Here is a 24,444-nt window from a genome sequence, read left to right on the forward strand (position 1 = left end):
TATCGTAGCAATAGTGTTCTAATGCTTCTTAAAACGCGATAGCGCATCTCACCTCTATATTTCATGGCAAGATATAATATGATTTGCGAAGTGTTATGCATTCCTCGTCTACACTTCAAATGAATGTAAATGCGACACTTCCTTGCAAGGAAATAGCGTTTGCAGATGTCTACGTATCGAAGCAATAGAGTTCAAATGCTTCTTAAAACGAGATATTGCATCTCATTTCTATGTTTCATGGTAAGATATATTATGATTTGCGAAGTGTTATGTATTCCTCGTCTACACTTCAAATGAATGTGAATGCGACACTTCCTTGCAAGGAAATAGCGTTTGCGAATGTCTACCTATCGTAGCAATAGTGTTCTAATGCTTCTTAAAACGCGATATCGCATCCCATTTCTATGTTTCATGGTAAGATATAATATGATCTGCGAAGTGTCATGTATTCCTCGTCTACACTTCAAATGAATGTAAATGCGACACTTCCTTGCTAGGAAATAGGGTCTGCAGATGTCTAGGTATCGTAGCAATAGAGTTCTAATGCTTCTTAAAACGCGATATCGCATCTCATTTCTGTGTTTCATGGTAAGATATAATATGATTTGCGAAGTATCACGTATTCCTCGTCTACACTTCAAATGAATGTGAATGCGACACTTCCTCGCTAGGAAATAGCGTTTGCAGATGTCTACGTATCTTAGCAATAGATTGCCAATGCATCTTAAAACGCGATATCGCATCTCATTTCTATGTTTCATGGTAAGATATAATATGATTTGCGAAGTGTTATGTATTCCTCGTCTACACTTCAAATGAATGTAAATGCGACACTTCCTTGCAAGGAAATAGCGTTTGCGAATGTCTACCGATCGTAGCAATAGTGTTCTAATGCTTCTTAAAACGCGATAGCGCATCTCATCTCTATATTTCATGGTAAGATATAATATGATTTGCGAAGTGTTATGCATTCCTCGTCTACACTTCAAATGAATGTAAATGCGACACTTCCTTGCAAGGAAATAGCGTTTGCAGATGTCTACGTATCGAAGCAATAGAGTTCAAATGCTTCTTAAAACGAGATATTGCATCTCATTTCTATGTTTCATGGTAAGATATATTATGATTTGCGAAGTGTTATGTATTCCTCGTCTACACTTCAAATGAATGTGAATGCGACACTTCCTTGCAAGGAAATAGCGTTTGCGAATGTCTACCTATCGTAGCAATAGTGTTCTAATGCTTCTTAAAACGCGATATCGCATCTCATTCCTATGTTTCATGGTTAGATATATTATGATTTGCGAAGTGTTATGTATTCCTCGTCTACACTTCAAATGAATGTAAATGCGACACTACCCTGCTAGGAAATAGCGTCTGCAGATGTCTAGGTATCGCAGCAACAGCGTTCTAATGCTTCTTAAAACGCGATATCGCATCTCATTTCTATGTTTCATGGTAAGATATAATATGATTTGCGAAGTATCATGTATTCCTCGTCTACACTTCAAATGAATGTAAATGCGACACTTCCTCGGTAGGAAATAGCGTTTGCAGATGTCTACGTATCGTAGCAATAGATTTCTAATGCTTCTTAAAACGCGATATCGCATCTCATTTCAATGTTTCATGGTAAGATATAATATGATTTGCGAAGTGTTATGTATTCCTCGTCTACACTTCAAATGAATGTGAATGCGTCACTTCCTCGCTAGGAAATAGCGTTTGCAGATGTCTACGTATCGTAGCAATAGAGTTCTTATGATTCTTCAAACGCGATATCGCATCTCATTTCTATGTTTCATGGTAAGATATAATATGATTTGCGAAGTGTCATGTATTCCTCGTCTACACTTCAAATGAATGTAAATGCGACACTACCTTGCTAGGAAATAGCGTCTGCAGATGTCTAGGTATCGCAGCAATAGAGTTCTAATGCTTCTTAAAACGCGATATCGCATCTCCCTTCTATGTTTCATGGTAAGATATAATATGATTTACGAAGTGTTATGTATTCCTCGTCTAAACTTCAAATGAATGTGAATGCGACACTTCCTCGCTAGGAAATAGCGTTTGCAGGTGTCTACGTATCGTAGCAATAGATTTCCAATGCCTCTTAAAACGCTATATCGCATCTCATTTCTATGTTTCATGGTAAGATATAATATGATTTGCGAAGTGTCATGTATTCCTCGTCTACACTTCAAATGAATGTAAATGCCACACTTCCCTGCTTGGAAATAGCGTCTGCAGATGTCCAGGTATCGTAGCAATAGAGTTCTAATGCTTCTTAAAACGCGATATCGCATCCCATTTCTATGTTTCATGGTAAGATATAATATGATTTGCGAAGTGTTATGTATTCCTCGTCTACACTTCAAATGAATGTAAATGCGACACTTCCTTGCAAGGAAATAGCGTTTGCAGATGTCTACGTATCGTAGCAATAGAGTTCTAATGATTTTTAAAACGCGATATCGCATCTCATTTCTATGTTTCATGGTAAGATATAATATGATTTGCGAAGTGTCATGTATTCCTCGTCTACAATTCAAATGAATGTAAATGCGACACTTCCTTGCTTGGAAATAGCGTTTGCAGATGTCTACGTATCGTAGCAATAGAGTTCTTATGATTCTTCAAACGCGATATCGCATCTCATTTCTATGTTTCATGGTAAGATATAATATGATTTGCGAAGTGTCATGTATTCCTCGTCTACACTTCAAATGAATGTAAATGCGACACTACCTTGCTAGGAAATAGCGTCTGCAGATGTCTAGGTATCGCAGCAATAGAGTTCTAATGCTTCTTAAAACGCGATATCGCATCTCCCTTCTATGTTTCATGGTGAGATATAATATGATTTACGAAGTGTTATGTATTCCTCGTCTAAACTTCAAATGAATGTGAATGCGACACTTCCTCGCTAGGAAATAGCGTTTGCAGGTGTCTACGTATCGTAGCAATAGATTTCCAATGCCTCTTAAAACGCTATATCGCATCTCATTTCTATGTTTCATGGTAAGATATAATATGATTTGCGAAGTGTCATGTATTCCTCGTCTACACTTCAAATGAATGTAAATGCCACACTTCCCTGCTTGGAAATAGCGTCTGCAGATGTCCAGGTATCGTAGCAATAGAGTTCTAATGCTTCTTAAAACGCGATATCGCATCTCATTTCTATGTTTCATGGTAAGATATAATATGATTTGCGAAGTGTTATGTATTCCTCGTCTACACTTCAAATGAATGTAAATGCGACACTTCCTTGCAAGGAAATAGCGTTTGCAGATGTCTACGTATCGTAGCAATAGAGTTCTTATGATTTTTAAAACGCGATATCGCATCTCATTTCTATGTTTCATGGTAAGATATAATATGATTTGCGAAGTGTCATGTATTCCTCGTCTACACTTCAAATGAATGTAAATGCGACACTTCCTTGCTAGGAAATAGCGTCTGCAGATGTCTAGGTATCGTAGCAATAGAGTTCTAATGCTTCTTAAAACGCGATATCGCATCTCATTTCTATGTTTCATGGTAAGATATAATATGATTTGCGAAGTATCATGTATTCCTCGTCTACACTTCAAATGAATGTGAATGCGACACTTCCTCGCTAGGAAATAGCGTTTGCAGATGCCTACGTATCGTAGCAATAGATTTCTAATGCTTCTTTAAACGTGATATCGCATCTCATTTCTATGTTTCATGGTAAGATATAATATTCATTGCGAAGTGTTATGCATTCCTCGTCTACACTTCAAATGCATATAAATGCGAAACTTCCATGCAAGGAAATAGCGTTTGCAGATGTCTACGTATCGTAGCAACAGAGTTCTTATGATTCTTAAAACGCGATATCGCATCTCATTTCTATGTTTCATGGTAAGATATAATATGATTTGCGAAGTGTTATGTATTCTTCGTCTACACTTCAAATGAATGTAAATGCGACACTCCCTTGCAAGGAAGTAGCGTTTGCAAATGTCTACCTATCGTCGCAATAGTGTTCTAATGCTCCTTAAAACGCGATATCGCATCTCATTTCTATGTTTCATGGTAAGATATAATATGATTTGCGAAGTATCATGTATTCCTCGTCTACAATTCAAATGAATGCAAATGCGACACTTCCTTGCTAGGAAATAGCGTCTGCAGATGTCTACGTATCGTAGCAATAGAGTTCTAATGCTTCTTAAAACGCGATATCGCATCTCATTTCTATGTTTCATGGTAAGATATAATATGATGTGCGAAGTGTTATGTATTCCTCGTCTGCACTTCAAATGAATGTGAATGCGACACTTCCTTGCAAGGAAATAGCGTCTGCAGATGTCTAGGTATCGCAGCAATAGAGTTCTAATGCTTCTTAAAACGCGATATCGCATCTCCCTTCTATGTTTCATGGTAAGATATAATATGATTTACGAAGTGTTATGTATTCCTCGTCTAAACTTCAAATGAATGTGAATGCGACACTTCCTCGCTAGGAAATAGCGTTTGCAGGTGTCTACGTATCGTAGCAATAGAGTTCTAATGCTTCTTAAAACGCGATATCGCATCTCATTTCTATGTTTCATGGTAAGATATAATATGATTTGCGAAGTGTTATGTATTCCTCGTCTACACTTCAAATGAATGTAAATGCGACACTTCCTTGCAAGGAAATAGCGTTTGCAGATGTCTACGTATCGTAGCAATAGAGTTCTTATGATTTTTAAAACGCGATATCGCATCTCATTTCTATGTTTCATGGTAAGATATAACATGATTTGCGAAGTATCATGTATTCCTCGTCTACACTTCAAATGAATGTGAATGCGACACTTCCTCGCTAGGAAATAGCGTTTGCAGATGTCTACGTATCTTAGCAATAGATTGCCAATGCTTCTTAAAACGCGATATCGCATCTCATTTCTATGTTTCATGGTAAGATATAATATGATTCGCGAAGTGTTATGTATTCCTCGTCTACACTTCAAATGAATGTGAATGCGACACTTCCTCGCTAGGAAATAGCGTTTGCAGATGTCTACGTATCGTAGCAATAGGTTTCCAATGCTTCTTAAAACGCGATATCGCATCCCATTTCTATGTTTCATGGTAAGATATAATATGATTTGCGAAGTGTCATGTATTCCTCGTCTACACTTCAAATGAATGTAAATGCGACACTTCTTTGCTAGGAAATAGCGTCTGCAGATGTCTAGGTATCGTAGCAATAGAGTTCTAATGCTTCTTAAAACGCGAAATCGCATCTCATTTCTATGTTTCATGGTAAGATATAATATGATTTGCGAAGTGTTATGTATTCATCGTCTAAACTTCAAATGAATGTAAATGCGACACTTCCTTGCAAGGAAATAGCGTTTGCACATGTCTATCTATCGTAGCAATAGTGTTCTATTGCTTCTTAAAACGCGATACCGCATCTCAGTTCTATGTTTCATGGTAAGATATAATATGATTTGCGAAGTTTTATGTTTTTCTCGTCTACACTTCAAATGAATGTAAATGCGACACTTCCTTGCAAGGAAATAGCGTTTGCAGATGTCTACGTTTCGAAGCAATAGAGTTCAAATGCTTCTTAAAACGAGATATTGCATCTCATTTCTATGTTTCATGGTAAGATATAATATGATTTGCGAAGTGTCATGTATTCCCCACCTACACTTCAAATGAATGAAAATGCCATACTTCCCTGATAGGAAATAGCGTCTGCAGATGTCCAGGTATCGTAGCAATAGAGTTCAAATGCTTCTTAAAACGCGATATCGCATCTCATTTCTATGTTTCATGGTAAGATATAATATGATTTGCGAAGTATCATGTATTCCTCGTCTACAATTCAAATGAATGCAAATGCGACACTTCCTTGCTAGGAAATAGCGTCTGCAGATGTCTACGTATCGTAGCAATAGAGTTCTAATGCTTCTTAAAACGCGATATCGCATCTCATTTCTATGTTTCATGGTAAGGTATAATATGATGTGCGAAGTGTTATGTATTCCTCGTCTACACTTCAAATGAATGTGAATGCGACACTTCCTTGCAAGGAAATAGCGTTTGCGAATGTCTACGTATCGTAGCAATAGATTTTCCAATGCTTCTTAAAACGCGATATCGCATCTCATTTCTATGTTTCATGGTAAGATATAATATGATTTGCGAAGTGTTATGTATTCCTTGTCTACACTTCAAATGAATGTAAATGCGACACTTACTTACAAGGAAATAGCGTTTGCAGATGTCTACGTATCGTAGCAATAGAGTTCTTATGATTCTTAAAACGCGATATCGCATCCCATTTCTATTTTGCATGGTAAGATATAATATGATTTGCGAAGTGTTATGCATTCCTCGTCTACGATTCAAATGAATGTAAATGCGACACTTCCTTGCAAGGAAATAGCGTTTGCAGATGTCTACGTATCGTAGCAATAGAGTTCTTATGATTCTTCAAACGCGATATCGCATCTCATTTCTATGTTTCATGGTAAGATATAATATGATTTGCGAAGTGTCATGTATTCCTCGTCTACACTTCAAATGAATGTAAATGCGACACTACCTTGCTAGGAAATAGCGTCTGCAGATGTCTAGGTATCGCAGCAATAGAGTTCTAATGCTTCTTAAAACGCGATATCGCATCTCCCTTCTATGTTCATGGTAAGATATAATATGATTTACGAAGTGTTACGTATTCCTCGTCTAAACTTCAATGAATGTGAATGCGACACTTCCTCGCTAGGAAATAGCGTTTGCAGGTGTCTACGTATCGTAGCAATAGATTTCCAATGCCTCTTAAAACGCTATATCGCATCTCATTTCTATGTTTCATGGTAAGATATAATATGATTTGCGAAGTGTCATGTATTCCTCGTCTACACTTCAAATGAATGTAAATGCCACACTTCCCTGCTTGGAAATAGCGTCTGCAGATGTCCAGGTATCGTAGCAATAGAGTTCTAATGCTTCTTAAAACGCGATATCGCATCTCATTTCTATGTTTCATGGTAAGATATAATATGATTTGCGAAGTGTTATGTATTCCTCGTCTACACTTCAAATGAATGTAAATGCGACACTTCCTTGCAAGGAAATAGCGTTTGCAGATGTCTACGTATCGTAGCAATAGAGTTCCTTATGATTTTTAAAACGCGATATCGCATCTCATTTCTATGTTTCATGGTAAGATATAATATGATTTGCGAAGTGTCATGTATTCCTCGTCTACAATTCAAATGAATGTAAATGCGACACTTCCTTGCTTGGAAATAGCGTTTGCAGATGTCTACGTATCGTAGCAATAGAGTTCTTATGATTCTTCAAACGCGATATCGCATCTCATTTCTATGTTTCATGTAAGATATAATATGATTTGCGAAGTGTCATGTATTCCTCGTCTACACTTCAAATGAATGTAAATGCGACACTACCTTGCTAGGAAATAGCGTCTGCAGATGTCTAGGTATCGCAGCAATAGAGTTCTAATGCTTCTTAAAACGCGATATCGCATCTCCTTCTATGTTTCATGGTGAGATATAATATGATTTACGAAGTGTTATGTATTCCTCGTCTAACTTCAAATGAATGTGAATGCGACACTTCCTCGCTAGGAAATAGCGTTTGCAGGTGTCTACGTATCGTAGCAATAGATTTCCAATGCCTCTTAAAACGCTATATCGCATCTCATTTCTATGTTTCATGGTAAGATATAATATGATTTGCGAAGTGTCATGTATTCCTCGTCTACACTTCAAATGAATGTAAATGCCACACTTCCCTGCTTGGAAAAGCGTCTGCAGATGTCCAGGTATCGTAGCAATAGAGTTCTAATGCTTCTTAAAACGCGATATCGCATCTCATTTCTATGTTTCATGGTAAGATATAATATGATTTGCGAAGTGTTATGTATTCCTCGTCTACACTTCAAATGAATGTAAATGCGGACACTTCCTTGCAAGGAAATAGCGGTTTGCAGATGTCTACGTATCGTAGCAATAGAGTTCTTATGATTTTTAAAACGCGATATCGCATCTCATTTCTATGTTTCATGGTAAGATATAATATGATTTGCGAAGTGTCTTGTATTCCTCGTCTACACTTCAAATGAATGTAAATGCGACACTTCCTTGCTAGGAAATAGCGTCTGCAGATGTCTAGGTATCGTAGCAATAGAGTTCTAATGCTTCTTAAAACGCGATATCGCATCTCATTTCTATGTTTCATGGTAAGATATAATATGATTTGCGAAGTATCATGTATTCCTCGTCTACACTTCAAATGAATGTGAATGCGACACTTCCTCGCTAGGAAATAGCGTTTGCAGATGCCTACGTATCGTAGCAATAGATTTCTAATGCTTCTTTAAACGTGATATCGCATCTTCATTTCTATGTTTCATGGTAAGATATAATATTCATTGCGAAGTGTATGCATTCCTCGTCTACACTTCAAATGCATATAAATGCGAAACTTCCATGCAAGGAAATAGCGTTTGCAGATGTCTACGTATCGTAGCAACAGAGTTCTTATGATTCTTAAAACGCGATATCGCATCTCATTTCTATGTTTCATGGTAAGATATAATATGATTTGCGAAGTGTTATGTATTCTTCGTCTACACTTCAAATGAATGTAAATGCGACACTCCCTTGCAAGGAAATAGCGTTTGCAAATGTCTACCTATCGTCGCAATAGTGTTCTAATGCTCCTTAAAACGCGATATCGCATCTCAGTTCTATGTTTCATGGTAAGATATAATATGATTTGCGAAGTGTCATGTATTCCTCGTCTACACTTCAAATGAATGTAAATGCGACACTTCCTTGCAAGGAAATAGCGTTTGCAGATGTCTACGTATCGTAGCAATAGAGTTCTTATGATTTTTAAAACGCGATATCGCATCTCATTTCTATGTTTCATGTTAAGATATAATATGATTTGCGAAGTTTTATGTTTTTCTCGTCTACACTTCAAATGAATGTAAATGCGACACTTCCTTGCAAGGAAATAGCGTTTGCAGATGTCTACGTATCGAAGCAATAGAGTTCAAATGCTTCTTAAACGAGATATTGCACCTCATTTCCATGTTTCATGGTAAGATATAATATGATTTGCGAAGTGTCATGTATTCCTCGCCTACACTTCAAATGAATGAAAATGCCTACTTCCCTGATGGGAAATAGCGTCTGCAGATGTCCAGGTATCGTAGCGATAGAGTTCTTATGCTTCTTAAAACGCGATATCGCATCTCATTTCTATGTTTCATGGTAAGATATAATATGATTTGCGAAGTATCATGTATTCCTCGTCTACAATTCAAATGAATGCAAATGCGACACTTCCTTGCTAGGAAATAGCGTCTGCAGATGTCTACGTATCGTAGCAATAGAGTTCTAATGCTTCTTAAAACGCGATATCGCATCTCATTTCTATGTTTCATGGTAAGATATAATATGATGTGCGAAGTGTTATGTATTCCTCGTCTGCACTTCAATGAATGTGAATGCGACACTTCCTTGCAAGGAAATAGCGTTGCGAATGTCTACGTATCGTAGCAATAGATTTCCAATGCTTCTTAAAACGCGATATCGCATTTCTATGTTTCATGGTAAGATATAATATGATTTGCGAAGTGTTATGTATTCCTCGTCTAGACTTCAAATGAATGTAAATGCGACACTTCCTTGCAAGGAAATAGCGCTTGCAGATGTCTACGTATCGTAGCAATAGAGTTCTTATGATTCTTCAAACGCGATATCGCATCTCATTTCTATGTTTCATGGTAAGATATAATATGATTTGCGAAGTGTCATGTATTCCTCGTCTACACTTCAAATGAATGTAAATGCGACACTACCTTGGTAGGAAATAGCGTCTGCAGATGTCTAGGTATCGCAGCAATAGAGTTCTAATGCTTCTTAAAACGCGATATCGCATCTCCCTTCTATGTTTCATGGTAAGATATAATATGATTTACGAAGTGTTATGTATTCCTCGTCTAAACTTCAAATGAATGTGAATGCGACACTTCCTCGCTAGGAAATAGCGTTTGCAGGTGTCTACGTATCGTAGCAATAGAGTTCTAATGCTTCCTAAAACGCGATATCGCATCTCATTTCTATGTTTCATGGTAAGATATAATATGATTTGCGAAGTGTTATGTATTCCTCGTCTACACTTCAAATGAATGTAAATGCGACACTTCCTTGCAAGGAAATAGCGTTTGCAGATGTCTACGTATCGTAGCAATAGAGTTCTTATGATTTTTAAAACGCGATATCGCATCTCATTTCTATGTTTCATGGTAAGATATAATATGATTTGCGAAGTGTCATGTATTCCTCGTCTACACCTCAAATGAATGAAAATGCGACACTTCCATACAAGGAAAGAGCGTTTGCAAACGTCTACCTACCGTAGCAATAGAGTTCTAATGCTTCTTAAAACGCGATATCGCATCTCATTTCTATATTTCATGGTAAGATATAATATGATTTGCGAAGTGTTATGTATTCCTCGTCTACACTTCAAATGAATGTAAATGAGACACTTCCTTGCAAGGAAATAGCGTTTGCAGATGTCTACGTATCGTAGGAATAGAGTTCTAATGCTTCTTAAAACGCTATATCGCATCTCATTTCAATGTTTCATGGTAAGATATAATATGATTTACGAAGTGTTATGTATTCTTCGTCTACACTTCAAATGAATGTAAATGCGACACTCCCTTGCAAGGAAATAGCGTTTGCAAATGTCTACCTATCGTCGCAATAGTGTTCTAATGCTCCTTAAAACGCGATATCGCATCTCAGTTCTATGTTTCATGGTAAGATATAATATGATTTGCGAGGTGTTATGTTTTCCTCGTCTACACTTCAAATGAATGTAAATGCGACACTTCCCTGTAAGGAAATAGCGTTTGCAGATGTCTACCTATCGTAGCAATAGAGTTCTAATGCTTCTTGAAACGCGATATCGCATCTCATTTCTATGTTTCATGGTAAGATATAATATGATTTGCGAAGTGTCATGTATTCCTCGTCTACACTTCAAATGAATGTAAATGCGACGCTTCCTTGCAAGGAAGTAGCGTTTGCAGATGTCTACGTATCGAAGCAATAGATTTCAAATGCTTCTTAAAATGAGATATTGCATCTCATATCTATGTTTCATGATAAGATATAATATTCATTGCGAAGTGTTATGCATTCCTCGTCTACGATTCAAATGAATGTAAATGCGACACTTCCTCGCTCGGAAATAGCGTTTGCAGATGTCTACGTATCGTAGCAATAGAGTTCTTTTGATTCTTCAAACGCGATATCGCATCTCATTTCTATGTTTCATGGTAAGATATAATATGATTTGCGAAGTGTCATGTATTCCTCGTCTACACTTCAAATGAATGTAAATGCGACACTACCTTGCTAGGAAATAGCGTCTGCAGATGTCTAGGTATCGCAGCAATAGAGTTCTAATGCTTCTTAAAACGCGATATCGCATCTCCCTTCTATGTTTCATGGTAAGATATAATATGATTTACGAAGTGTTACGTATTCCTCGTCTAAACTTCAAATGAATGTGAATGCGACACTTCCTCGCTAGGAAATAGCGTTTGCAGGTGTCTACGTATCGTAGCAATAGATTTCCAATGCCTCTTAAAACGCTATATCGCATCTCATTTCTATGTTTCATGGTAAGATATAATATGATTTGCGAAGTGTCATGTATTCCTCGTCTACACTTCAAATGAATGTAAATGCCACACTTCCCTGCTTGGAAATAGCGTCTGCAGATGTCCAGGTATCGTAGCAATAGAGTTCTAATGCTTCTTAAAACGCGATATCGCATCTCATTTCTATGTTTCATGGTAAGATATAATATGATTTGCGAAGTGTTATGTATTCCTCGTCTACACTTCAAATGAATGTAAATGCGACACTTCCTTGCAAGGAAATAGCGTTTGCAGATGTCTACGTATCGTAGCAATAGAGTTCTTATGATTTTTAAAACGCGATATCGCATCTCATTTCTATGTTTCATGGTAAGATATAATATGATTTGCGAAGTGTCATGTATTCCTCGTCTACAATTCAAATGAATGTAAATGCGACACTTCCTTGCTTGGAAATAGCGTTTGCAGATGTCTACGTATCGTAGCAATAGAGTTCTTATGATTCTTCAAACGCGATATCGCATCTCATTTCTATGTTTCATGGTAAGATATAATATGATTTGCGAAGTGTCATGTATTCCTCGTCTACACTTCAAATGAATGTAAATGCGACACTACCTTGCTAGGAAATAGCGTCTGCAGATGTCTAGGTATCGCAGCAATAGAGTTCTAATGCTTCTTAAAACGCGATATCGCATCTCCCTTCTATGTTTCATGGTGAGATATAATATGATTTACGAAGTGTTATGTATTCCTCGTCTAAACTTCAAATGAATGTGAATGCGACACTTCCTCGCTAGGAAATAGCGTTTGCAGGTGTCTACGTATCGTAGCAATAGATTTCCAATGCCTCTTAAAACGCTATATCGCATCTCATTTCTATGTTTCATGGTAAGATATAATATGATTTGCGAAGTGTCATGTATTCCTCGTCTACACTTCAAATGAATGTAAATGCCACACTTCCCTGCTTGGAAAAGCGTCTGCAGATGTCCAGGTATCGTAGCAATAGAGTTCTAATGCTTCTTAAAACGCGATATCGCATCTCATTTCTATGTTTCATGGTAAGATATAATATGATTTGCGAAGTATCATGTATTCCTCGTCTACAATTCAAATGAATGCAAATGCGACACTTCCTTGCTAGGAAATAGCGTCTGCAGATGTCTACGTATCGTAGCAATAGAGTTCTAATGCTTCTTAAAACGCGATATCGCATCTCATTTCTATGTTTCATGGTAAGATATAATATGATGTGCGAAGTGTTATGTATTCCTCGTCTGCACTTCAAATGAATGTGAATGCGACACTTCCTTGCAAGGAAATAGCGTTTGCGAATGTCTACGTATCGTAGCAATAGATTTCCAATGCTTCTTAAAACGCGATATCGCATCTCATTTCTATGTTTCATGGTAAGATATAATATGATTTGCGAAGTGTTATGTATTCCTCGTCTAGACTTCAAATGAATGTAAATGCGACACTTCCTTGCAAGGAAATAGCGCTTGCAGATGTCTACGTATCGTAGCAATAGAGTTCTTATGATTCTTCAAACGCGATATCGCATCTCATTTCTATGTTTCATGGTAAGATATAATATGATTTGCGAAGTGTCATGTATTCCTCGTCTACACTTCAAATGAATGTAAATGCGACACTACCTTGGTAGGAAATAGCGTCTGCAGATGTCTAGGTATCGCAGCAATAGAGTTCTAATGCTTCTTAAAACGCGATATCGCATCTCCCTTCTATGTTTCATGGTAAGATATAATATGATTTACGAAGTGTTATGTATTCCTCGTCTAAACTTCAAATGAATGTGAATGCGACACTTCCTCGCTAGGAAATAGCGTTTGCAGGTGTCTACGTATCGTAGCAATAGAGTTCTAATGCTTCCTAAAACGCGATATCGCATCTCATTTCTATGTTTCATGGTAAGATATAATATGATTTGCGAAGTGTTATGTATTCCTCGTCTACACTTCAAATGAATGTAAATGCGACACTTCCTTGCAAGGAAATAGCGTTTGCAGATGTCTACGTATCGTAGCAATAGAGTTCTTATGATTTTTAAAACGCGATATCGCATCTCATTTCTATGTTTCATGGTAAGATATAATATGATTTGCGAAGTGTCATGTATTCCTCGTCTACACTTCAAATGAATGAAAATGCGACACTTCCATACAAGGAAAGAGCGTTTGCAAACGTCTACCTACCGTAGCAATAGAGTTCTAATGCTTCTTAAAACGCGATATCGCATCTCATTTCTATATTTCATGGTAAGATATAATATGATTTGCGAAGTGTTATGTATTCCTCGTCTACACTTCAAATGAATGTAAATGAGACACTTCCTTGCAAGGAAATAGCGTTTGCAGATGTCTACGTATCGTAGGAATAGAGTTCTAATGCTTCTTAAAACGCTATATCGCATCTCATTTCAATGTTTCATGGTAAGATATAATATGATTTACGAAGTGTTATGTATTCTTCGTCTACACTTCAAATGAATGTAAATGCGACACTCCCTTGCAAGGAAATAGCGTTTGCAAATGTCTACCTATCGTCGCAATAGTGTTCTAATGCTCCTTAAAACGCGATATCGCATCTCAGTTCTATGTTTCATGGTAAGATATAATATGATTTGCGAGGTGTTATGTTTTCCTCGTCTACACTTCAAATGAATGTAAATGCGACACTTCCCTGTAAGGAAATAGCGTTTGCAGATGTCTACCTATCGTAGCAATAGAGTTCTAATGCTTCTTGAAACGCGATATCGCATCTCATTTCTATGTTTCATGGTAAGATATAATATGATTTGCGAAGTGTCATGTATTCCTCGTCTACACTTCAAATGAATGTAAATGCGACGCTTCCTTGCAAGGAAGTAGCGTTTGCAGATGTCTACGTATCGAAGCAATAGATTTCAAATGCTTCTTAAAATGAGATATTGCATCTCATATCTATGTTTCATGATAAGATATAATATTCATTGCGAAGTGTTATGCATTCCTCGTCTACGATTCAAATGAATGTAAATGCGACACTTCCTCGCTCGGAAATAGCGTTTGCAGATGTCTACGTATCGTAGCAATAGAGTTCTTTTGATTCTTAAAACGCGATATCGCATCTCATTTCTATGTTTCATGGTAAGATATAATATGATTTGCGAAGTGTTATGTATTCCTCGTCTACACTTCAAATGAATGTAAATGCGACACTTCCTTGCAAGGAAATAGCGTCTGCAGATGTCTAGGTATCGCAGCAATAGAGTTCTAATGCTTCTTAAAACGCTATATCGCATCTCATTTCTATGTTTCATGGTAAGATATTGTGGCGGCTACGATTCCTGGTATTTTCGAGTCGTAAATTCTCTAAAGAAATAACAATGCGTTCCTACGACACAGCGCAGGTCTGGCCACCGCGGGTTAGCACTTGGCGACCAGGCCCGCGCGTTTCCTAAACCCGATACCCGTCTGGTTTGTGTCCATCATCTGTGCCAAGCAATTGTTTCCCTTAAGATTTCGTCGCGACTGAGCATTGCCAGTCGCGTACGATAGATCCTTGAACGTGGTTTATTTATGACCAATTTCCGTCCGTTACGTTTCGTGGAAACGTTCACTCTCCTCGTCTGTGCATCCATCCTTTTCATACTGGGATTTCCCATCCTTTTCTATACGCATTTTTAAGGGACGACATTTTCGTCCTCGCGACAGTTCGATTCGGACAGTTCGGTTAGAACGACGCAAGCACATAGTTCTGTTAGAACAACGCTAGCATATAGTTCGGTTAGAACAGTTCGGCGAGAACACCCTGTTCGTTAGAGCAACCTCCATATTCGTTAAGAATTGTGAGGTCAAATTGAGTTTCACTAGAGTCGCGTAGCGACGTAAAAGAAATCGTAGCCGTAGCACCGCCCCCAACATTAAGAACTATTGTTTTATTATTGTTTCGCTATTGATAACTGTTGTTGATTGTTTTATATTAAATTGTGGGCAAAAAGGTCGAGTGTGATTTCTTACTCCCGTTACATTGCCCTCAATTATTGGTGACCCCGACGTGATCACCGAACGTGTAGTGCGGTAGTGATCCGTCGTAACATATAACAGTAGTGCGGAACGTTTTTTGTGGTTGGTGCATAACATCATTATGGCTACACCATCTCACTCCGGTGCCTCCGTGGATCGCGTGGCCGTCCGTCTACCGGATTTTTACGCAGCGGATCCGGAGATGTGGTTTACTATCGCGGAACGCAGTTTCGAGGCCGCAGGAGTAACCACGGAGCACACCAGGTACGGCTATATCCTCGGTGCGTTGCCAACGCAGTACTCCATGGAGGTGAGAGATATTATCATGAATCCACCTGCTGCCACGCCGTACCAGAAGCTGAAGACGGAGCTGATCCGTCGGTTGAGCTCGTCGCAGGAGCAGAAGACCCGGCGCCTCCTGGAATCCGAGGAAATGGGCGACAGAAGACCGTCGCAATTTTTGCGCCACCTCCGAAACCTGGCCGGTACGACCGTATCGGACAACGTGCTGAAGACCCTGTGGATGGGTCGGCTACCTGCGAGCCTGCAGCTGATTCTCGCCACGATGCGGGACGCGGAGTTGGACCGCATTGCGGAAGTGGCGGACGCCGTGTCCGAAACCTACCACGGCAGCGCCAAGATCGCGGTAGCTTCCGCCTCCGCCGGAGCGGCCGGCGGAAAATACACATGGAAGCGGTAGCGCTGACGCCTCGGTTCACGAGTGTATTAGTCAGCTGCGAGAAGAAATCGCGACCCTCCGCAGAGAAGTGAACCGGGGAAGACCTTCGCGACGTGACGGAGAGCGGGGAAGATCACCTCGACGTTCGCGATCCGGTTCAGCTGCCCGACGACGCCTCGAGCTACGAGGAGGTAGGTGTTACTACCATTGGAAATTCGGCTCGCAGGCCCATATCTGCACACCGCCGTGCAACTGGCACTCGTCGGGAAACGCCAAGGGCAGTCGTTAATGACGGCGGACGACGCTGCCCCGACGAATCGCCGTCTATTTGTAGTCGATTACGCGACGAAGACGCAGTTTTTGGTCGACACAGGCGCCGACCTCTGTGTAATCCCGAGAGCGATGGCTCGTGGCAATCGGGAAAAGTCGCAGTATCTTCTCTACGCGGCGAACGGGACGGAGATCCCTACGTACGGGACAGTGACAATAACCTTAGACCTCGGGCTACGCCGCGCGTTCACCTGGCGTTTTGTGGTAGCCGAGGTAAGAAAACCCATAATTGGTGTGGACTTTTTGTACCATTATGGGTTGCTAGTCGATGTGCGAAATCGTCGTCTGTTGGATCAGACGACGTCAATATCAGTGTCCGGTTGGACGACCAAGCAGGCCTCGTCGATTCCGAGCATTAAAACCGTGCATGGCGGTTCGATGTTCCACGAGGTGCTGCAAAAATTCCCGGAGATCACTCGGCCAGAGGGATCACCGTCGCAGACTGCACATTCGACCGTGCATTACATCCGCACGACACCGGGGCCGCCAGTGACAAGCAAACCCCGCCGACTCGCACCTGATCGGCTGAAGGCGGCGAAAAAGGAGTTCGAAACTATGATGCAGCTAGGCATCGTTCGACCGTCGGAGAGCAGCTGGTCTTCTCCGTTGCACATGGTGCCGAAGAAAGGAGAGGACGAATGGAGACCCTGTGGCGATTACAGGGGTCTCAACGCACGGACGCTGCCCGATAGATACCCGGTGCGGCATATCGAGGACTTCGCGCAGGCACTTCATGGTAAGACGATATTCTCTACCATCGACTTAGTGCGCGCATTACAATCAGATTCCCGTCGCCGCGGAAGACGTGCATAAGACCGCGATAACGACACCGTTCGGGCTGTTTGAGTTCCCGTTCATGTCGTTCGGACTACGTAACGCGGCACAGACTTTCCAACGATTCATCGATGAAGTGTTACGCGGGTTGGACTTTTGTTATGCGTACATCGATGACATCCTCGTCGCCTCATCGTCCGAAGAGGAGCACCGACAGCACCTGGAGGTGCTGTTTAAGCGGCTGAAGCAATACGGCGTGGTGGTTAACCCGTCGAAATGCCACTTCGGAAAGTCCGAGGTTAAGTTTTTGGGCTACCTCGTAACGCGAAGGTTCTCGGCCGTTAGAAGACAAGGTGGAGGGCCATCGCGGAGATACCCGCAGCCTACCACAGCGAAGCAGCTACGGCAGTTTCTAGGTATGCTAAACTTTTATAGAAGGTTCAGACCTAGGGCCGCACAGGTGCAGGCGCCCCTGAACGACCTGTTACACGATGGCGTCAAGGGTCGGGCGCCGGTCAATTGGACCCCCGAAGCAGCCGCGGCTTTTGAGAGTGCAAGCAAGGCCTTGCACAAGCCGCGCTGCTAGCTCATCCTAAGGCGGACGCGCCCTCTGTCGCTGACATGCGACGCATCAGACTTCACCGTTGGTGGGGTCCTCCAACAACGCAACGGCGATCATTGGGAGCCGTTAGCCTTCTTCTCGAAGAAACTCAGCCCCACCGAGAAGAATTACGGGGCCTACGACCGAGAGCTGCTGGCGATCTACCTGGCTATTAAACATTTCCGCCACATGGTGGAGGCGCGAACGTTCACGGTGTTTACCCGATCACAAACCCATCACGTTCGCGTTCAAGCAGAAGCCGGAGAAGTGCACGCCCAGGCAATTTCGCTACCTGGACTTTATAAGCCAGTTCACGACGGATATACGTCATATCGCCGGCAAGGATAACATCGTCGCCGACGCCCTATCCAGAGTGGAACGCTAGAGGAAGGCGTTGGACTACGACGCGCTAGCGCAATCGCAGAGCAGCGACGAAGAGCTGCAGGCATACCTGCGTGCCAACACCGGGACCACGCTTCACCTGAAGAAGGTGACCCTGCCAGGGACCGGTAACCAGCGTCTATTGTGACGCATCAACGGAGACCATGAGGCCTTACATCACTGGACCATTTAGACGAGCGGCTTCAACGCCGTCCCACCGCCTGGCGCATCCCGGAATCAACGCGACGGTCAAACTCGTAACGGAGCGTTACGTTTGGCCGTCCATCAAGAAGGACTGCCGAGAGTGGGCTCGAAGTTGCCTGGAATGCCAACGGTGCAAGGTGACACGGCACGTGCAAGCAACCGCCAGGCAACTTCGCAACGCCCTCAGGGAGGTTCGAACATGTACATTTGGACATTGTAATTTTACCGATGTCTGAAGGTTTCAGGTATTGCCTCACCTGCATCGACCGCTTCAGCCGTTGGCCTGAGGCGATACCCCTGAGGGACCAGGAGGCAGCCACCGTGGCGCGGGCATTTTACGAGGGGTTGGATCAGCCGGTTCGGCACGCCCGCGAGGATCACCACCGATCAAGGTAGGCAATTTGAGTCGCACCTTTTTAAACACCTTACGGAGTTGACAGGTACGACCCACTGGAGGACCACGGCCTACCACCCGGCAGCCAACGGCATGGTGGAACGTTTCCACCGACAACTGAAAGCAGCGATCCGCTGCCACGCCAACACCACATGGACGGAGGTACTACCAACCATCCTTCTGGGCATCAGGGCAGCATGGCGAGAGGACCTCCACGCGACATCGGCGGACCTTCTATACGGCGAGTCTCTACGCCTGCCCGGCGAATTCTCGCCCCACATCCGGAAGGAGCGGACCACCGTCCAGAGGACTTCGTCCAACGACTGCGCCAGCATTTCCGCAGCATCGCTCCGGCTGCTGGCAGTCGACACGGCGCACGCCGTACTTTCATCTTTAAAAATCTACCGGAGGCGGACTACGTCTTCGTACGCAACGACGCGGTTAAAGGGATCCTGCAACCGCCGTACGATGGACCGTTCAAGGTCCTGTCAAGGACCGAGAAATTCTACACCCTGGACATCAGGGGCAAGCGGTCAACGGTCAGTATTGACCGCCTGAAGCCAGCCTACGTCATCCAGGACGCGGATGATAGGCCAACGTACCACACGCCGCCCGAAGAACCACGGACCCCGTCAGCGGCAACCGTCCCGGAGGCACCACTCAGGACGACACGATCCGGGAGACGCGTTCGTTTCCCCGATCGTCTACAATTATCGTGATTGGATCAATCACTGGCAGGGGGGTGATGTGGCGGCTACGATTCCTGGTATTTTCGAGTCGTAAATTCTCTAAAGAAATAACAATGCGTTCCTACGACACAGGCGCAGGTCTGGCCACCGCGGGTTAGCACTTGGCGACCAGGCCCGCGCGTTTCCTAAACCGATACCCGTCTGGTTTGTGTCCATCATCTGGGCCAAGCAATTGTTTCCCTTAAGATTTCGTTGCGACTGAGCATTGCCAGTCGCGTACGATAGATCCTTGAACGTGGTTTATTATGACCAATTTCCGTCCGTTACGTTTCGTGGAAACGTTCACTCTCCTCGTCTGTGCATCCATCCTTTTCATACTGGGATTTCCCATCCTTTTCTATACGACATTTTTAAGGGACGACATTTTCGTCCTCGCGACAGTTCGATTCGGACAGTTCGTTAGAACGACGCAAGCACATAGTTCTGTTAGAACAACGCTAGCATATAGTTCGGTTAGAACAGTTCGGCGAGAACACCCTGTTCGTTAGAGCAACCTCCATATTCGTTAAGAATTGTGAGGTCAAATTGAGTTTCACTAGAGTCGCGTAGCGACGTAAAAAGAAATCGTAGCCGTAGCACCGCCCCCCAACATTAAGAACTATTGTTTTATTATTGTTTCGCTATTGATAACTGTTGTTGATTGTTTTATATTAAATTGTGGCAAAAAGGTCGAGTGTGATTTCTTACTCCCGTTACATTGCCCTCATATAATATGATTTGCGAAGTGTTATGTATTCCTCGTCTACACTTCAAATGAATGTAAATGCGACACTTCCTTGCAAGGAAATAGCGTTGCAAATGTCTAACCTATCGTAGCAATAGTGTTCTAATGCTTCTTAAAGCGCGATACCGCATCTCAGTTCTATGTTTCATGGTAAGATATAATATGATTTGCGAAGTGTTATGTTTTCCTCGTCTACACTTCAAATGAATGTAAATGCGACACTTCCTTGTAAGGAAATAGCGTTTGCAGATGTCTACCTATCGTAGCAATAGAGTTCTAATGCTTCTTAAAAACGCGATATCGCATCTCATTTCTATGTTTCATGGTAAGATATAATATGATTTGCGAAGTGTCATGTATTCCTCGTCTACACTTCAAATGAATGTAAATGCGACACTTCCTTGCAAGGAATAGCGTTTGCAGATGTCTACCTATCGTAGCAATAGAGTTCTAATGCTTCTTAAAACGCGATATCGCATCTCATTTCTATGTTTCATGGTAAGATATAATATGATTTGCGAAGTGTCATGTATTCCTCGTCTACACTTCAAATGAATGTAAATGCGACACTTCCTTGCAAGGAAATAGCGTTTGCAGATGTCTACGTATCGAAGCAATAGTGTTCTAATGCTTCTTAAAACGCGATATCGAATCTCATTTCTATGTTTCATGGTAAGATATAATATGATTTGCGAAGTGTTATGCATTCCTCGTCTACGATTCAAATGAATGTAAATGCGACACTTCCTTGCAATGGAAATAGCGTTTGCAGATGTCTACGTATCGTAGCAATAGAGTTCTAATGCTTCTTAAAACGCGATATCGCATCTCATTTCTATGTTTCATGGTAAGATATAATATGATATGCGAAGTGTTATGTATTCCTCGTCCTACACATCAAATGAATGTAAATGCGACACTTCCTTGCAAGGAAATAGCGTCTGCAGATGTCTAGGTATCGCAGCAATAGAGTTCTAATGCTTCTTAAAACGCTATATCGCATCTCATTTCTATGTGTTCATGGTAAGATATAATATGATTTGCGAAGTGTTATGTATTCCTCGTCTACGATTCAATGAATGTAAATGCGACACTTCCTTGCAAGGAAATAGCGTTTGCAGATGTCTACGTATCGTAGCAATAGAGTTCTAATGCTTCTTAAAACGCTATATCGCATCTCATTTCAATGTTTCATGGTAAGATATAATATGATTTACGAAGTGTTATGTATTCCTCGTCTAAACTTCAAATGAATGTGAATGCGACACTTCCTCGCTAGGAAATAGCGTTTGCAGGTGTCTACGTATCGTAGCAATAGATTTCCAATGCCTCTTAAAACGCTATAGTCGCATCTCATTTCTATGTTTCATGTAAGATATAATATGATTTGCGAAGTGTCATGTATTCCTCGTCTACACTTCAAATGAATGTAAATGCCACACTTCCCTGCTTGGAAATAGCGTCTGCAGATGTCCAGGTATCGTAGCAATAGAGTTCTAATGCTTCTTAAAACGCGATATCGCATCTCATTTCTATGTTTCATGGTAAGATATAATATGAATTGCGAAGTGTCATGTATACCTCGTCTACACTTCAAATGAATGTAAATGCGACACTTCCTTGCAAGGAAATAGCGTTTGCGAATGTCTATTTATCGTAGCAATAGTGTTCTAATGCTTCTTAAAACGCGATATCGAATCTCATTTCTATGTTTCATGGTAAGATATAATATGATTTGCGAAGTGTTATGCATTCCTCGTCTACGATTTCAAATGAATGTAAATGCGACACTTCCTTGCAAGGAAATAGCGTTTGCAGATGTCTACGTATCGTAGCAATAGAGTTCTAATGCTTCTTAAAACGCGATATCCGCATCTCATTTCTATGTTTCATGGTAAGATATAATATGATATGCGAAGTGTTATGTATTCCTCGTCTACACATCAAATGAATGTAAATGCGACACTTCCTTGCAAGGAAATAGCGTCTGCAGATGTCTAGGTATCGCAGCAATAGAGTTCTAATGCTTCTTAAAACGTTATATCGCATCTCATTTCTATGTTTCATGGTAAGATATAATATGATTTGCGAAGTGTTTATGTATTCCTCGTCTACGATTCAAATGAATGTAAATGCGACACTTCCTTGCAAGGGAATAGCGTTTGCAGATGTCTACGTATCGTAGCAATAGAGTTCTTATGATTCATAAAACGCGATATCACATCTCATTTCTATGTTTCATGGTAACATATAATATGATTTGCGAAGTGTTATGTATTCCTCGTCTACACTTCAAATGAATGTAAATGCGACACTTCCTTGCAAGGAAATAGCGTTTGCAGATGTCTACCTATCGTAGCAATAGTGTTCTAATGCTTCTTAAAACGCGATACCGCATCTCAGTTCTATGTTCATGGTAAGATATAATATGATTTGAGAAGTGTTATGTTGTCCTCGTCTACACTTCAAATGAATGTAAATGCGACACTTCCTTGTAAGGAAATAGCATTTGCAGATGTCTACCCTATCGTAGCAATAGAGTTCTAATGCTTCTTGAAACGCGATATCGCATCTCAGTTCTATGTTTCATGGTAAGATATAATATGATTTGAGAAGTGTTATGTTTTCCCTCGGTCCTACACTTCAAATGAATGTAAATGCGACACTTCCTTGTAAGGAAATAGCATTTGCAGATGTCTACCTATCGTAGCAATAGAGTTCTAATGCTTCTTGAAACGCGATATCGCATCTCATTTCTATGTTCATGGTAAGGATATAATATGATTTGCGAAGTGTCATGTATCGTCCACACTTCAAATGAATGTAAATGCGACACTTCCTTACAAGGAATGAGCGTTTGCAAACGTCTACCTACCGTAGCAATAGAATACTAATGCTTCTTAAAACGCGATATCGCATCTCATTTCTATATTTCATGGTAAGATATAATATGATTTGCGAAGTGTTATGTATTCCTCGTCTACACTTCAAATGAATGTAAATGCGACACTTCCTTGCAAGGAAATAGCGTCTGCAGAAGTCTACGTATCGTAGCAATAGAGTTCTAATGCTTCTTAAAACGCTATATCGCATCTCATTTCTATGTTTCATGGTAAGATATAATATGATTTGCGAAGTGTTGTGGATTCCCCGTTTACACTGCAAATGAATGTGAATGCGACACTTACTTGCAAGGAAATAGCGTTTGCAGATGTCTACGTATCGTAGCAATAGAGTTCTTATGATTCTTAAAACGCGATATCGCATCTCATTTCTATGTTTCATGGTAAGATATAATATGATTTGCGAAGTGTTATGTATTCCTCGTCTACACTTCAAACGAATGTAAATGCGACACTTCCTTGCAAGGAAATAGCGTCTGCAGATGTCTACGTATCGTAGCAATAGAGTTCTAATGCTTCTTAAAACGCGATATCGCATCTCATTTCTATGTTTCATGGTAAGATATAATATGATTTGCGAAGTGTTTGGATTCCCCGTCTACACTGCAAATGAATGTGAATGCGAAACTTCCTCGCCAGGAAATAGCGTTTGCAGATGTCTACGTATCGTAGCAATAGATTTCTAATGCTTCTTAAAACGCGATATCGCATCTCATTTCTATGTTTCATGGTATGATATAATATGATTTGCGAAGTGTTATGTTTTCCTCGTCTACACTTCAAATGAATGTAAATGCGACACTACCTTGCTAGGAAATAGCGTCTGCAGATGTCTAGGTATCGCAGCAATAGAGTTCTAATGCTTCTTAAAACGCGATATCGCATCTCATTTCTATGTTTCATGGTAAGATATAATATGATTTACGAAGTGTAATGTATTCCTCGTCTAAACTTCAAATGTATGTGAATGCGACACTTCCTC

At 41.0% G+C, this 24,444-nt stretch overlaps 1 protein-coding gene across 1 annotated transcript; it reads left to right on the forward strand.

Annotated features, from left to right (window-relative positions):
* The first annotated feature begins 15,844 nt into the window (after positions 1-15,844).
* On the forward strand, positions 15,845-16,691 carry LOC143432446 (uncharacterized). Its single transcript, XM_076909116.1, has 2 exons — positions 15,845-16,419; positions 16,487-16,691. Exons 1-2 carry the CDS (start codon positions 15,845-15,847, stop codon positions 16,689-16,691), a joined length of 780 nt encoding a protein of 259 aa, XP_076765231.1.
* The last annotated feature ends 7,753 nt before the right edge of the window (positions 16,692-24,444 follow it).

The sequence above is a fragment of the Xylocopa sonorina genome, unplaced genomic scaffold, assembly GCF_050948175.1.
Source record: "Xylocopa sonorina isolate GNS202 unplaced genomic scaffold, iyXylSono1_principal scaffold0242, whole genome shotgun sequence".
Lineage (NCBI taxonomy): Eukaryota > Metazoa > Arthropoda > Insecta > Hymenoptera > Apidae > Xylocopa > Xylocopa sonorina.